General features: G+C 49.0%; 2 protein-coding genes and 1 long non-coding RNA gene across 15 annotated transcripts in view; 2 read left to right on the top strand and 1 right to left on the bottom strand.

Moving 5' to 3' along the window:
* The window catches only part of USP19 (ubiquitin specific peptidase 19), a 43,415-nt gene extending 38,590 nt beyond the window's left edge, over positions 1 to 4,825 (top strand). For 9 of the 10 annotated variants that reach the window (XM_080995615.1, XM_080995622.1, XM_080995621.1 and 6 more), the window contains one exon: positions 114 to 1,750. In XM_080995615.1, the coding sequence (XP_080851741.1) occupies positions 114 to 332 (219 nt within the window). In that variant the 3' untranslated portion in view covers positions 333 to 1,750. Of the gene's footprint in view, positions 1 to 113; positions 1,751 to 3,715 lie in introns of those variants that run through there. The other variant, XM_080995614.1, reaches the window with a different exon arrangement.
* Positions 4,186 to 7,418, bottom strand: LOC308471686. The gene is made up of 2 exons (XR_013983081.1): positions 5,436 to 7,418; positions 4,186 to 4,899 (listed from the first exon to the last, which is right to left on the bottom strand). It is a non-coding gene; the product is annotated as an uncharacterized lncRNA (long non-coding RNA).
* A 2,806-nt stretch (positions 7,419 to 10,224) lies between these two features.
* Positions 10,225 to 15,749, top strand: part of LOC308471580 (sodium- and chloride-dependent creatine transporter 1-like) — a 31,575-nt gene continuing 26,050 nt past the window's right edge. Inside the window, exons 1-2 of one of the 4 annotated variants that reach the window (XM_080995740.1) lie at positions 10,225 to 10,555; positions 15,126 to 15,374. In XM_080995740.1, the coding sequence (XP_080851866.1) occupies positions 10,525 to 10,555; positions 15,126 to 15,374 (280 nt within the window). In that variant the 5' untranslated portion in view covers positions 10,225 to 10,524. Of the gene's footprint in view, positions 10,556 to 12,677; positions 12,703 to 13,326; positions 13,347 to 13,491; positions 13,613 to 15,125; positions 15,375 to 15,749 lie in introns of those variants that run through there. The other 3 variants (XM_080995741.1, XM_080995742.1, XM_080995739.1) reach the window with 3 other exon arrangements.

Raw genomic sequence — 15,749 nt, 5'->3', positions numbered from 1 at the left:
AAAGGTGCGCTTGCAGGCAGGCTGTTCCGGGCAGGGGCAGGGCAGCGTGTGGGTGACTGAGGGGTTTGCCGCTGTGTTCTCACCAAGTGCTGACGCAGGTTTCCACATCGCAGGCTTCTCTGCTCTGGCAGGAACTGGAGGCTGAAGAGGAAGCTGCCAGGAGGCTGATGAGGAGCCCTTGGAGGTCTTGCAGCCGAAGAACAAGGCACCTCGCCCCAGACTGTCCCGATGAAGGCCGTGTCCGATACTTTGTCCTGGGCACCATGGCAGCCATTGTGGCCCTCTTACTGAATGTTTTCTACCCACTCATCTATCAGACCCGCTGGAGGTAGTAGCAGCAGCAGCAGCAGCAGCAGCAGAAATGGCACCCAGAAGGAGGGTAGCTCACTCGCCTCAGCCTTGGCTCTCCTCCAATTACACCTTTGTGACGAAGGCCTTGGATGCTCCCTGCCAGGGTGGGTGCAAGAAGAAGCCCTAGTGCCAATGCCTCCCCATCAAGAAGCCCTCAAGTCTAGGACCTGCTCTCTCCTGCTTGGCCCGTGTCCCACATGGATTGACAACTGGGAAAAGGCCCTTTAAAGCGCTGCGGCCTTGTAAGACTTTGGCCCGCGTGAATCACACCTGTGAACTCCAGCAGAGGCTGCAGAGCTACAAACATTAGTCTCTCTAACTGGATGGGAATCTGTTGGTCTTGGCCATTCCCTGCCTTGCAATTGCTCCTCTGTATTGGGTCTACAGCTGCCCCCTGCCCTATGTGCCTAATAGTTGAAGGTCGTGACCTCTTACCCAGTTGGGCATCAGCGCCGTGATTGGAGGCAGGGTGGAAAAGAAGTCCCCGGGCATCTGTTCCCTCATTGTTTGAGGGAGTGAGAATGTATTGCTGACTCTTCCGAATATTGATGGATTAGGTTCCCTCACCAGGATAGTGTTGGCTTTCAGCCAACTGCATCATCATCTTTTTTGTTTTGTTTTATGGCATCTTACAAATCTTTCTATCGAGACGTGAGACCACAGTTCAGCTAAATGTTCTTTAGCGCAGGGCCCCAGCTAAAGAGAAGACACTACTTCGACTTGCCTCACAGCTCCCGTACCTGTTTCTGAACGCTTAGGCAATGTCTGCGTGCACACGAGGAAACAGAAGTGTGGCTGTGGCGTCAGAGTGGCCTCGTGTTCTTTTAATCTGGCCCGGCGGGCTGTGTGGTTTTTTCAGTGCAGTGCAGGATCCCTCTGGTGCCTCTTTGACTACAGGTTCAATCCTGAGTACCCCGATTTAGGCTCTTGGCTGTGGCCAGATAAGTAAGAGAGAGCTTGTGATCCTAGGTCTTATTCTTCGCGACACCCCTTCCTTGGTTTGTGTATCTTTATTGTTTGTTGTTAATATTATACTCATAAACATTACGCAACTCTAACATCATCTTGCACATTCTTCCCAGCACTTTTCAGAGAGGCTCCCCCACCCACCCCCGTCCCTTTCGTTGCAGGGAGGGAAAGGGATATGGCCTTGTCTCCAGTGCCCAGTTTTCAGGTTGTCTGTGCTGGTACTCCTGCTGTGCCCCAGGAAGTGGGCAGTCTCTAGCCGCACCAGTGCCAAAGAGCACAGCCTGATCCATGTGCAATTCTGGTGAAGACGTCCCGACCCTAAGGAAGTCATTCTTCCAGCTGGGTGGATAAAGGCATTGCATTGTGCTGTGGGAAAGCTTTCACTGTGTATTTATTTATTGTATTTAATAAACCTAAGCTGTTCTAAAGAGATATGGATGGGCTCCTTTCTTTCCCCAGCTGCTCCTTTCTTTCAGCACCTGCTTTCTAAATTTAACGGGGGTTCTGCGCATCCACACATGTATCTTCCCGCTGGCTCCCAAGCCTGTCCAGTTTTAGCTGTTGTTGCTGCTGGTTCACAAGGGGAACCGAGGAATTGGTTGGGCCGCTCGTTGAATTGTAGCGAAATAGTACTGGCTAAATTCTTTTGGTGGTGATAACTCTGTAGCTCTTGTGTGTTCTGTAGTTTGGTGCAAAGCTCACTTTGCTGTATGAGAGTTTCAGTGTTTGTGCAAAATAAGAAACAAGTTATTAGCCTGGATATCTTCAAAGAAGAGTTCCAGAAGTGCATGGGCAATGTCTAGTGAAATCTGTAGAAGAGGAGCTCAGTGGGATTTCAAGTCACTGGTTAGGGTAGCTTTTTTGCCCTTCCCCATTATTTGCAGAAGCAGGATACACAAGCTACATGCCCTTTTGCAAACTATATGTTGATGATGATGATGATGATGACGATGATGATGATGTGGGTCACAGAGTGTAGGTTTCCTTGGCACGCGATTCTTGGGGTGGTGGGGCAGTTTTGTGTAAAGTACAAAACCCGGCTCTAGGCGGATAGCTGACTCTTCAAGCCTGGAGCAGGAGAGAATTATGAGTAAGGCTTTGTATGTATTACACTCAGAAATACTGATTTCTTCCTAAAATTTCCTAAGATTTGACTGTTCAATAACACCAGTTCGTATTTAGGTGCCTGCCTACCAGACACCATGTTTAATTGTGCCACTTAATTGAACAATATACTGATGAGACTAGCTGTAACTGCTCACACTGAAGGGACTGATCTGGCTTGCATTACTGAAACTTGGGTGAGTGAGCTGGATGGGCCCCTCTGGTTAATAGTACTGCACCAGGCCAGACTGGGGGCATCAAGGGTGGCAGTGGTTTTACTGGGGATTAAAGGCACCATCTCCTTTGCCATAAAACTTATTGGTGTTGGGAAAGGCTTAGGGGGTTTGTCCCCAGTGTTGGGCTAGAGAGACAGATTGGGATGCTGCTGGTCTCTAGAATGCCCCCCCCCCCCCCGATTCCCAGTAGTGTCCCTGATCAGGCTGGTTGAGGTGTTGGAGTGACTACAATATCCATGCATAGACTGCTGCTGAGCTGGCTCAAGACTTCATGACCTCTTGACAGCCATGGCTCTCTCTCACATGGTCACTGGCCCAACACATCAGGCAGGGCACACTCTTGATGTAGTCTTTGCTCCAAGTGATGATAAGAGGGATGGACCAAGGAGGTGAGCAATGATGCAATCCCTTGTCATGGTCGGACCATTATCTGGTATATAAAGCGCTTAACAGCTTGGCACCAGGTTACTTGTGAGATTGCCTTACCTCATATGTGTCCACTTGACTGCTTTGATTTGCAGATCTGGCACTGTTAACAGGTGCCACATAATCCTCGTTCCGCATTTGTAAGAAATCAATCTTGTAGTGCGGCGGCAGCCACACTTGGGAACTCTCTGCCTATTGACATCAGCCAGTACTTCACTGTACTCTTTCTGGTGCCTGCTGAAAACATTTCCGTTTAGGCAAGCCTGTCCAGACATGTGGGAATCCGACATGCTTTTTAAACTGGGTTTTACCTTATTTTATATTTTGATTATTTTTGAATGCTTTAAACAGCTGTTTGGTAACCATTTTTTTAACATAATTGTAACGTTTTGCATTTGTAAACTGCTCCGAGGTTTTTCTTGCAATCAAGCGGGATATAAAACTCATGAACAAAGTCAATGAATAAGGTTTATATTTATATGAACTCTTTCCCCGAACTCTGTTTCCGGACCTTCAAACATTGTGTATATAGAGATTTCATATTGGAAACAAGACAAGAAGCTTCTTCCACGGCAGGGAGACGTTTGCACCCTTTGCGGCTGCTCTCTAACGCTTTGTTCTGTTTGCAGGGAATTAGCTCGCCACCCTTTGGAACCAACCTGGCCCCTGAAGTTGCTCCCGCACTGGCACCAGAGGGGGTCGCAGAGCACCCCGCTCCATCCTACAGCAACATGGAGGAAGTTGACTAAGTCGTTCTGCACTGGGGGTGGGTGGCGAGTGGGGTGTACATAAGAAGGCTTTGTTTTGTGGCTTCCCGCCCTACCCCACCCCGGCGTCCCCCCTGCAGTGGGAAGGAGGAGGAGCTGCTGTGACCTTTTCTCAAGCACACAAGCACTTTCTGCTCCACCCCCTTCCTCCTCCCCTGCAAGCTGGAAAGGTTTCCCTTCGTGTCCCCCTACTAGAGGCTGCCCTGTGCCAGGGGAAACCCACTGAGTGCCCCCGGTGCGGCAGTTCCTCCTGCATCTCCTGCCCCAAAGGTTCTGGTTTGGTAGCCTTGCACAGAGGCAGGGGAGCTGTGGCGAGCCCTGCACTCCTTGTCTTGCATACCCAGCCTGTTCTACTGGGGGTGGCGGGTGGGGGTGGGTGTCATTGGTGTCTGCCCCTAAGGGGCCTTCTCCCGATTTGCCATACCATGGGTGCCTGCTTCACAATATTCCACAGCCCCCCCCCTTGTTTTTTTGCCTGCCCTTTCACTTTCCCATCTGCTCCTTCTTGGTATCCCAAGCTCAGGACACCATGGCTGCAAAATGGGCCTTCATGACAGAAGTATGCATCTCCCAGTTTCCTTGATTTCCGCACCCACCCACCCCTTTCACCAGCATTGCTTAGTCTGGCAGTTTGGGTAAAGAAGGCTGCTGGGAGGCACCTGCTGCTATGCCTTCTCCTCCTACGTGGAAGGCATGGAACTGCGGCTTGGCCTACTACTTGGCTGCCTGCCCCAGAGTTGTTTTGGATTTCTTGGCCCCTTGTGACACTTCCCTTGGGGTGAGGAACCACTGCCAGTAGCATCTCCTATTTAAATGTTTGGCTCCCTGTTCCCTTTTATCCATGCTTGGAATTGCTGTAACCAAATGAGGCTGTCCTGGGCCCATTCCCAGGGAGGCCTCAGTCTTGCTCTGTCTTTGTATAAAGTTGGTGTTTGTCTTGGGTCCCGAGTCATTAAATTCTACTCAACGCCGCTTGTTCCTGTGTCTTGTGTGCTATTCTGTCTGCTGCCATGCCACCCTGGCATGGGCTCTCAGCCTGGGCAACACTGTAGAGATAAAAATTGCAACCTGAATTAGAACATTCATTCTTTCTGTCTCCTTGGCGAATACCTTCTGGGAGCTGGGAAAGAAAGGAATGGTGGCACGATTTAACTTCTGTATAAAATGACTGTTGAATGTATAGGAAAGGGCCTGTAGATCAGGAATTACTAGAAGTAGGTTATGCTCCTTGTTCATCCTTACGTTCAGATACCAGGAATTTAGCTTTTCTTTTTCCCTGTGATTAGCAGAAGGAGTATTAAACAACGCAGAGTCCTTAACGTAACACAAATAACTATAACCAAATATATTCATCACAAGAGTGATATACGTAGTGCTAAGTATAACAGACAACTGACTCATTTCTCATGTCTCTAATTGAAATGATAAGTCTGCACGTGATGATAAAGCCTTCTGTATGAGAAACTCGGAAGTTGCCATGTCAGATAAAATATTCTGCAAATGAGCATTTCTTCTGATGTGGTAATGAATAAGCTCTCATACAGAGAGGCTGTTGGTAGGAAAAAGACCACATTATCCTTACAGGTGGGATGGGAAGGATGCTAGATTGCGTGCAGGAATTTCCACTTGACAAACAAGATGACTAAAAAACAGTTCAAAAGGGGAGATAGTGTAAGTAGCAATGGTCACGGTTGCATTGTGTTTTTTTAAAAAGAACAGCCAACACACAGAAGCTTCTAGAGTGGAGGGTGGCCTATCAGACGCTGTTGGATTTCAACCCCCATCTATCCAGCGATCGTGACCCCCCAATGGCCAGAGATGCAATAGTAGCTGTAGCCCGGCAACAGGCGGGGGCTGCAGGTTCCCTACCCCCTGCCGTAGAGCTCTGAATATTTGTCAGAATAAAAATCCATTGGTTTCCTGACATGTTTTCACTTCCTACACATAAATTATGTCCCTCCTGCCAACTTGCCTCCTAGTGAACCCCACTTGATTCTAATGCACGTGAGCCACAGAAATTCGGAAGTGGCTTTGCTTCAGAGTGAATGAAAGGGGTGCTGTGTAGCCCAAAGGAAGAACATATTTAATATCGGGAGCACATAACAATTCAAGAAAAGGGTGGGCAAGACCTGGAAAGTAGCAGAGATCCAGCTGTTAGTAACCACTGCCAGGTTAATGTAAAAAGAACTGGGAATACAAGAATGGACCAGTGGCGTTCAAAGATGGCTGACAGGCTTCCACTGCTGGACACAGGTGGTCTGCTATTGCTGATCATGCTTCAGATGGAGAACTGGAGGGGAGTTTACATGGAGCAGGAAGGAGGCCCAGCAGTCCTGAACCACCACCTTGTATGAGCTGAGGGCCAATCGAGATGAAATGGTCAGATCGGAAACTTGGCACGAAAAGGGGCATATGGCTGAGGAGAATCAAATCCCTTCTTCCCCCACATAGCCTAAATCCACAAGTGCCTTTTCCCCTCAGGGAAGGGAGCCTATCAGAAGAGCAAAGCGCCTTGGGGGGTGAACCAATGAGGGAAGTGAACCATGTGGGGATGGGAGTCATTTTGCTTTTAAAAACCACCTTCCCCCATCTGCTTCTATATATAATTGGACAAATGGACTTGTCACCGCTGTGAATAGTTTATTCTGGATTGCCTGCACCAGAACTTTTCCCAGAATGGTCTGTGCAAGAGGAGGTTCCTCTGCTGGGAAGCCCATTTTTCATTTTAAAAAAAGGGTTCTCTGCAGCCGGAGGGTTTGGAAACTGCTGGACGACGCTGTCTCCGCAATGGTGGGAAGCCCTTCGGCCTTGCCTTTGATTCTCACACTTTCCTATCTAGCCCAGGGAAGATACAGTGTGCTTCCTATTGGGGAGGAGGCCCCAGAAATATCCTTGGCCTCTTTTCGCATCACAAAAGGGAGCAGCAGGCGGAGGCTGTGCCTCAGCCTATTTTTCTAAGGCATTAACCCTCACTCCTCGGTTTGAGAAAAGGGGCCTCCCGTGCATGTGTGTTTGCCCTGTGAGCCTGCTTGCTGCCTGCTATATAGGGAGACTTAGCCATGCCATGGAATTGTTTGCTCACCGGGCGCCATGGCAACCGGGCAAGCCATCCATGGGAATGTGCTCCCAGTGCCTATTCTCATGGGCGGCTTGGGGGGGTGGGGTGGGAGGAAGTGTTAGCCGGGCTGGCGAGAAAGGGAGGGAAGGAATGGGCATTATCTCGTAAGGGCAGGAAGCTATAATAATCTCCCTTCTGCACATAGCTCTTCCCCGCTTCAAATGGTCAAAACGCTCTGCGTCGCCGTTTCCTGAATCTTCAGGGCTGCCTGAAGACATTTTTGCTGCTTGAGGCACAGCAGCAAATGGCACCTCACTCCCACCCAGCAAATAAACTATTATTGTCCTCTGAGGTGGTCTAAACGCCTTTCCCCTGCTCCTTGGCAGCGCGAAGGGGTTTGTTTTGTTTTGGTCTGAACTATTTATTTTGTGTTTTTATCCTGTATTTTTATCTCGCAAACCGCCCTGAGATCTTCGGATTGAGGGTGGTATATAAATAAAGAAATAATAAATGCAGTAACGATAAACGACAGCTTCCAGCCTTTGCCTCACAGCGAAAATAGCTGCCTGAGGTGGCACCGGCTGCCTCACTCTCCCCAATGGCAGAGCCGGCCTTGCTTGGAGGGTAGGCCCATATTCTAACCCTAACCCTTCCAGAGGAGGTGTTCCAGAGGAGGGTTCATTCTCACTTTCACATTCTTCCTGCCCCAGCTTATGTGTTCTTAGGAAGACCACCTTCCTTCCCCACCCCCAGGCCGCATGTGTTTTGTACAACATGGAGCCATCTTTTGAGAAACACAACTTCCCGTTAACGAAACACAAGTTTCTCAACCTCAGGAAGAAGTTTGACACAGCCTGGTGCTATAAACAATGCAGACACAGCTTGGGCTATTGGGTAGTACATTTAAAACTTTTGAATCCAGATGAAAACTTGTTTTGGTAATCTTAATATTTTTATCCAATTTTTTTTGGATATCCAGGCAGTATCGTATCTTCCTTTTGAGATGTACATCCACAGCATTCTGCTTTAGAGGCATTAATTTTATCCTCAATGGAGCCATATAGCAACTTGCTATGGCTTTAATAAGCATTTTCCAATATACAGTGGTACCTCGGATTACATACGTTCAGGTTACATACGCTTCAGGTTATAGACTCCGCTAACCCAGAAATAGTACCTCAGGTTAAGAACTTTGCTTCAGGATGAGAACAGAAATCAGGCTCCGGCGGCGCGGCAGCAGCAGGAGGCCCCAATAGCTAAAGTGGTGCTTCAGGTTAAGAACAGTTTCAGGTTAAGAACGGACCTCCGGAACGAATTAAGTACTTAACCCAAGGTACCACTATATCAGGGGCATGACCAGAGGCTAATGTGGGCCAAGAAGTGAGTGTCAATCGTAACCTTTGTACAGTCAGCTAGTTCCTGAACACACACCTCATAAACCCCTTCCAGATAAGCAAGAGATATAATAAAAGTTTAAGGACACATTCCAGCCATGTAAAAACACCCATGGAGGGTGTGACACAAGGCCTGAGGAAGTGGTACGCACCTTCATCAAAGTTTTTATATTCTTGTCAGATCAACTGTGTTGATATAACTCTTATATCATTTTTTCTATTTTCTCTTTGTTAATAATACTTCTAATCCACTTTCCTTCCTTAACATAATTCCTTCTCAATTTATTTTGGACCCAAAATTTCTCAACTGAAAATACTTGGAGTCTATTACCCCTTTCGTTCAATTAACTCTTGGTAGGCGGAGACATCATTACCTTGATTCAGTTGTTTTAATGTTGCCATTTCCTAATCATTCCCATTCTTTTCCCCAAATTAATCCGCAATACTTCTGCACAAATCTCTTCCCCACAGGGTCACAGTAAGGCTCAATTCCTTTTTAAATTTGCATGTTGAAAACAGATTGCACTATAGAATGAGAAGCCCCAGCCACCTCTTTTCCTCTTTCTTCCACCACAAAGATACTTTAGATTCCTGTTAAGATATTTTCCTAACTCAAACCAATCGAACATTTTCTTAATTGTGTTCTGTTTGAAAGCCAGTGTGATGTAGGAGTCAGAATGTTGGACTAGGAGCTGGGAGACCAGGGTTCAAAACACCATTTGGACATGAAACTCACTGTGTGGCCTTCGGCTGGTCACTGACTCTCAGCCTAACCTTACAGCATTATTGTGAGGTTTAAATGAGGAGCAAGGGAGCCACTGCCTTGAGCTTATTGGAGAAAAGGCTATAAATGTAATCAATCAATAATACGGTATACCTAGTAATGCTATTCCCTTTATTATTTTACTAAGTTTGCTTTGCTACTCTCTGTCCATTAGAACATTTATATATACTTTCCCACCCCATCGATTGCTTTTCTGGCATTTTGAAAGAATCACAGAATTGTAGACTTGGAGGGGTCCATGAGGGTCATTTAGTCCAACCCCCTGCAATGCAGGAATCTTTTGCCCAACCTGGATCTGAACCCACGACCCTGAGATTAACAGCCTCCTGCTCTACTGATTAGAGTTATCCCAGCTTCCTCAATATATACATCTACAGACCTAGGGGATATTTAAATAAGTCTTTCTGGGTTGCCCTTTACCAGTGGATTACAAATTAATTGGAATTCTATGTTCTCATCTACACGTTCACCCTATTTCCAAATACCTCACTGTGCAGCGTCAGCTGTTTGGCAAGGTTTATCTGCCTTCCTGATGGCCTGTGGGCTTCTCTTACGCGGCCACCTGAAACCTTAACACCGGCCGCTTCATTTTAAGCAACTGCGGATTTTAGCCACAGGAAGGTAGATTTAGGTAAACAAACTCCCTTGCCCGCAAAGCTAAGATGATGCTTGCGAAAATGCCGGGGTGGGGTGGGAGGAGAGGAAAGACTTCCCCAGAAAGTTTAGGCAGAAATCTACCCGGAAGGAGCCTGTGTAGTTGCACAAACTATTCTGCCCCCCACAAGGAAAGGGTTGCAACAAATGGTTGAGTGAGCGAGCCTTGTTTTCGCTTCCTGCTTAGCAACTCGGATCCCCGGCTAGAAAGCGGAACCAAACCTCTGCGCCGGGCTTTGCGCGCCTTTCGCTCCTGCGCTTGCAGAATCCAGGCCCTGCTCTCTCTCTCTCTCTCTGGCTCCACCCTGCCCACTGGTGCACCTGCTCGCCTCCATCATCTCCCAGCATTTCCATGGTACCCAAGCGCCACCCCGGACTCCATCTCCCGACATGCAAGCGGCAGGCCTGATGCCAGCAGCGGCGGGCCAATGAGGCGCGAGCGGGGCGGGGGCCAAACCGGAGTCGCCGCGGCAGCTGCCTTTCTCTGCTGCGCCTCTGCTGCGAAGAGCCAGAAGCCTCGCTGCCGGAGCTGAGCGATGGAGTGTCGTCTCAGCGCTGCCCGCGCCGCCTGGTTCTGAGCTCCAGGCCCTGCCCAGACCCTCGCCCGCCCCAGCCCGTTTCCCTGGTGTAAATCCCCATCAATGAGGTTCTTCCGTCTCACCTTCAAGTGCTTTGTGGATTGCTTCTGAGACCGCGCCGAGATCCCCTCCCAAGACCCGGAGCCAGCTTTCCCGACACCCGACACCCGTCTCAGCCTCCTGCCCGCTAGCCCAGTGTGCCAATGGCTCCAGTGCCCACCGAGACCTGCTCAGGTAAGCGCCGGCTTGGCATCGGAAGTAGGGCCGGGTTGCATTCCGGGGTGTGGGGTTTCAGGGAGTCCTCGTTTCTCCTACCCTGCTTCCCGCTGTGGATGGGCTCGGGTAAGTAGCAGCCCGGCTGCGTGCCACCTGCGAAGCATCACTGGCGACCCATCAGTGGCGACCCAGGTGAACAGAGCAGTGCCCCATCTCGACTCCGGACTGAGACTTAGTACAATAGACTCTGCTTTCAAATGCTGCCATCACCGAGCCTCCTGAGATGGATGGGTTCAAGCAGCTGGGCTGTATCTGCCTTTTGCCCCGCCAGCATCTCTCCCCGCCTTGTGCCAGAAGTACGTCCTGTCTCTGCCAAGGTGTTCCTGCTCATTGCCTCTCTCCTCTCTCTGCCAGGATGCCCTGTGCTTTGCGGCTTTCCGTGCTGTGCCCGGGGCACACACTTTATGTACTTTATGGCTCTCTCCCTTTCTCCATTATTTCCCCCTCTCCTTTGGAAGGCAGGAGTGGCGGCAGGAGGTTTAATCAGAGTTAGGGATTCTTTTGAATACAGAACCGGGAGGGTGAGTATTCCAGGGGAACTCATGTGGAGTCAATGGGCTATGGATTCAGGGCGTGTAGTCTAAAGCAGCAGCAGCCTCCAGCTTTTTCAGACCCCTTTAACCGAAACGTGCGTTTGGAGACCGATTTCTTATTGTTAAATTTATCTTTATACCACATATTTCTGTGGTGGTGGATCTGCTGTCCTGTGACCCACCTTTAATCACCAGTGCACTACAGTTGCCATTTGGCACTGAATGCCCACATGTCCGAAGCAGGTATCCTGCTTGCGGGTTCCCCATAAGGGGAGTCTGGTTGGCCCCTGGGAAAACAGGGTGCTGGACTAGATGGGCCACTGGCCCTGATCCAGCAGGATTCTTCTTAGGTTCGTGTAGGCTGGTTCTCCAAGACGAGGGCAGCTGGCAAAAAGAAGAACTTGGAGGTTTCTCTGCATCAGCCCCTTATAAGGCAAAAACTCAGCTGGAGCAGAAGGTGTGTGTGTACATTTTTGTGAGAGAAAACAAGATTGTTTTGTGTGCAACCATCAACCTCCAATCACCTCCTCGCTGCCCTCATTCCTTTTTATTGAGAAAGCATGTGCTCTTTGTAGCATTGCCCAAGAGAATGCCCGTGAGTGGTGCCAACTAAGTGGCTGATCTGTACCCAGGCGAGGGAGGGGGGGTAGGCAAAGGGTGTCCGGCAGCCTCAGCCCCACAAGTGGGGAGGATTAGCTCCGTCACATGCCAGGGCCTTGGATGCACGTTGGCTGTGGGGGGAGGGAAGCCAGACAACGAGGAAAAGGGGCTTTGTGTCTGGGCTGTTGTTTGCTGCTTTGCTCTGCTCACAACTCTTGTCTCTTCCGGGGGCTTTTTGTTGTTGTTGCTGTTGAAAACGGGTCATCCGCACCCTCCACCCTGGTTTTGCAGAGGCTGCTCAACACAAAAGGAGATTTTCAGGGCTTTCCCCAGGGCGAGGTTGTTTTCTTTGAGGAATTTGGGTTGCCCGTTGAGCAGGGCTGGCGACAGCGAGAGTTACGACGGTGCTGGAAAACACCCTTTCCAGTGCAGACCCCCACGTTTCTCCTATGAGCTTTGTCTCTGGCATGGCACTTCTTTGCTGGCTAGAAGGAAGGGGAGAGGAGCCGGCTAACTCTCTCTTCGGCTGCGTACACACCACACATTCAAAGCGCAGTCCCCCAAAATCCTGGGAACTGCAGTGGGCCCTGGGAATTATATGCCCAAGAGGTAAACTGCGGTTCCCACAATTATTTGGGGTGAAATAGTATGCTTTAAATGTGCTTTGCGTGTATGGAGCGTACGCAGCCTTTATTTCAGTGGCTTCAGAAAGAAAGAAGGAAAAAGGGATCCCACCCATCCCACAGCTCATTGAGGGGGGGAAATGGAAACCACCATGTGCAACAGCCCAGTATGCACTTCAGTGTGTGTCTGTGCATGTGTGCAAACCCATTGTGAGCGTGATTCCTGATGTGCGGGTTCCTGTGACTCCCTCTGCATGTGTGTGAATGTGTGGATTCAGCATCGCTGCCTAGTGGGTGACTCACCACCCTGCATTGTGACGTCGAAACTAGGACTCCAGAATGAAAGAGGGTGGGTTTTTGTGTGTGTTTCCTCCCCCCCCCCTTTTAAAGGGTTTTGCTCATTATATAAAAGGTAGGCCTGGAAAATTCCTGCCTTCGTTAAGCCGCCCAAGTGTTTCTGAAGTACTTGGCGCTCGAAGAAGCGAGAAAGCAGAGATGGGCCTCAAAGAGCAGGCAGTGATGCCAAGCTAGCTCCTTGGCACAGGCTGAGGCATTGATTTTCGACCTGGGAAACGAGTGCCACTCCTGCCCTGGCCAGGCCAGGGAAGCAAGAGGCTCCAGAGCAAAGCCATAGCATTAGGGGGAGTCATTTTACCCACTGCTGGAACCCGCAGGAGAAGGTGAGAGCTCTTGTGCTCTGGTCCTGCTTGCAGGTTTCCCACAGGTTTCTGGTTGGCCACTGTGACAACTATTAACACTGATTAGAATGCTTACATCACCTGTAACTCTATATGAAAAGGATTAGGGCAAGGGGCAGGGTGGTGCGCTACCCAAGTGATGCTGCAGCACCCAGATGTTCTAAAGCAGCAGCTAGAGGCACCAAAATGTCACAAGCTATAGACTCAGATGAGACCTCAGAGATTGCCTAGTTCAGCTCTCTCTGCTCCACGCGGGACCTGCAATACCTGGATGCGGCCACTGCGTCCCTAACAGGTGGGTGTCCAGCCTCTGCTTCATTGCCTCCATCGGAGGAGAGCCCACCCACCTCCCAAGGTGGACTGTTCCATTGTTGAACAGCTTTCGCCAGTTCGTTGCTCCTAACTCTTTTAGCTGAATTCTGCTTCCTGGCAATTAACACTGGTTGGTTCTGGTCCTGCCCTCTGGAGCGACAGAGAGCAAATTCCTCCCAACTTCTGTGGGGCAGCCTTTTAGATATTCGAAGATGGCCATCATGTCTTGTGGAGTCTTCTCTTCTCCAGGTTATAAACTTACCCAACTTTTTTCAGCCGTTCTTCTTTGTTTCCAGGACCCCTTGTGTTTTTCTTGGTCACCCTTTCCACTGATCAATGTCTGTCTTACAATGTGGCAACCAGAACTGTATTTTAGGCACAGTCGGACCAGTGCAAACTAAGAGTAGAACTATTGCTCCTTGTGATCTGTTAATGCAACCTATGAATGCATTCGCTTTTTACGCCGTTGTGTCTCACCGCTGGCTCATGCTTAGCTCACAATAATCTAAGATGCTTACCCTATTTTTTTGCTCTATAAGACTCACTTTTTCCCTCCTAAAATGTAAGGGGAAATGTGTGTGTGCGTCTTATGGAGCGAATGCAGGCTGCGCAGCTGTCCCAGAAGCCAGAACAGCAAGAGGGATCACTGCTTTCGCTGCGCAGCGATCCCTCTTGCTGTTCTGGCTTCTGGGATTTGGAATATTTTTTTTCTTGTTTTCCTCCTCCAAAAACTAGGTGCGTCTTGTGGTCTGGAGCATCTTATAGAGCGAAAAATACGGTAAATCCTTTCCAGCTGCTTTGATACAAAGCTAGGTCTCTCTTCTCAAACCCACCAACCTCACCCAGCCCCATTTTTGCTTATTGATTCTTAGTACCTATTTCTATTGAATTTCTATTGCATTTCATCTTGTTGGATTTGGCCCGGCGTTCCAGCCTGTTGAGGTCTTTTTAAGACTTGGTTCTGACTTTTATGGCATTAGCGTCTCCTCCGCGCTTTGTGCCATACCCTGATTTGATAAGCTACTCTTTCGCCCAAGCCGTTTATAAAGATGTTTAGCAGCACAGGACCTTAAGACAGAGAGCTGTGTGGCACTCCAGACCTTGCTCCAGGCTGATGGCAGTGTTATCCATGTGCAACTCGCTGGGTACAGCTGAAGGTTGCTAAGGTATAACTAACCCATAGTAAGTGATCTTGCAAATGACACTCAGGAAAGGGTGAGCTTCCGTGGATCATTAGGTTTCCTCCCTGAGTATCTCTCCCAGGGTAAAAGCAAGCGCTGCTGTCCATTTGTATAATGAATAAAAACTAGGCAATTTTCAGCCTGTGAAGAAAATAACTACTAAACAAGGACAAGCCACAAAAATGTTACTTTATTTGATACTAAAATTTGACCGATGCTCATGTCTTTTTGTTTCTTTGTCATGCGTTACGTACTGTTTTACTGGTATTTGTATGCCAAAAATGAAACAATACATTTCTGGAAAAGAAAAAGTGGAGGAGTACATTCTTTCAGATGGCTCCTGAACCTTCCAGGTTCTGTTTCTTGCTGAAATTTTAAGTTTCGAGTCCTGTTGGTGGCAGAGATAAATGTGAAAGTTGGGTGGCAAAAAGTAGGAGACCGGAATTAAGGAGACACGCTCAAAAGGAGGAAGCTCAGGTTAATTTTCCTTTTCAGCCATCGAATGAGATTGTTCAAAAGCTGGCTTGATCCCCCACACCTATTGATTGATTTGACTAATTCTTTGTTCTTTGCCTCGACAGAGGGCAGTGGGTGCTCAGAGCTGGCTGAGGCAGAGGGTGCTGAGGCAACTGGTGGCACAGCAGAGTCCAGCCATGAAGGGAGAGCCATCACTGACCCTCTGGTGGTACCCGTGGGCCCCGGGAAGCTGCCTGTTCCTGAGCGGGAGACCTGGACCCGGCAGATGGATTTCATCATGTCCTGTGTTGGCTTTGCTGTGGGGCTGGGCAACGTCTGGCGCTTCCCATACCTCTGCTACAAGAATGGAGGAGGTGAGGAGGTGGCCATGGGGGGGGGTGGACCAGGTTTGGTGGGTGAGAGCGGGTGTCTAAACTGAGCGCGAGAAGACTCCTCTCTGAAAATGGACACTCTTTCTTGGAGGAAGTAAAGAATTTGAACTTGGAGCTGATCTGGGAAGAGGTAGCTTCTATTGACTTGCAAGGAGCAAAATCATCCTGGTGCCCTATAGTACCCAACCCATTTTTTGTTGTTCCTATGGCCATAACATCATCTTCCCTGTTCTGTGTCCTGTCACATTTTATAGGTAGCTTCTTCTGTTCACTTCTGGTTAGCCTGGGTCAATGCAGATGAGAATTTTTTTTCATCCCTAAGTGGTAGAAGACAACCGCAAGTATACAAATACATGT

Source organism: Podarcis pityusensis (assembly GCF_964106645.2).
Source record: "Podarcis pityusensis genome assembly, chromosome: 2".
NCBI classification, from domain to species: Eukaryota; Metazoa; Chordata; class Lepidosauria; order Squamata; family Lacertidae; genus Podarcis; species Podarcis pityusensis.
The sequence above is the reverse complement of the archived record's forward strand: the minus strand, read 5'-3'. Positions and strand labels throughout refer to the sequence as shown.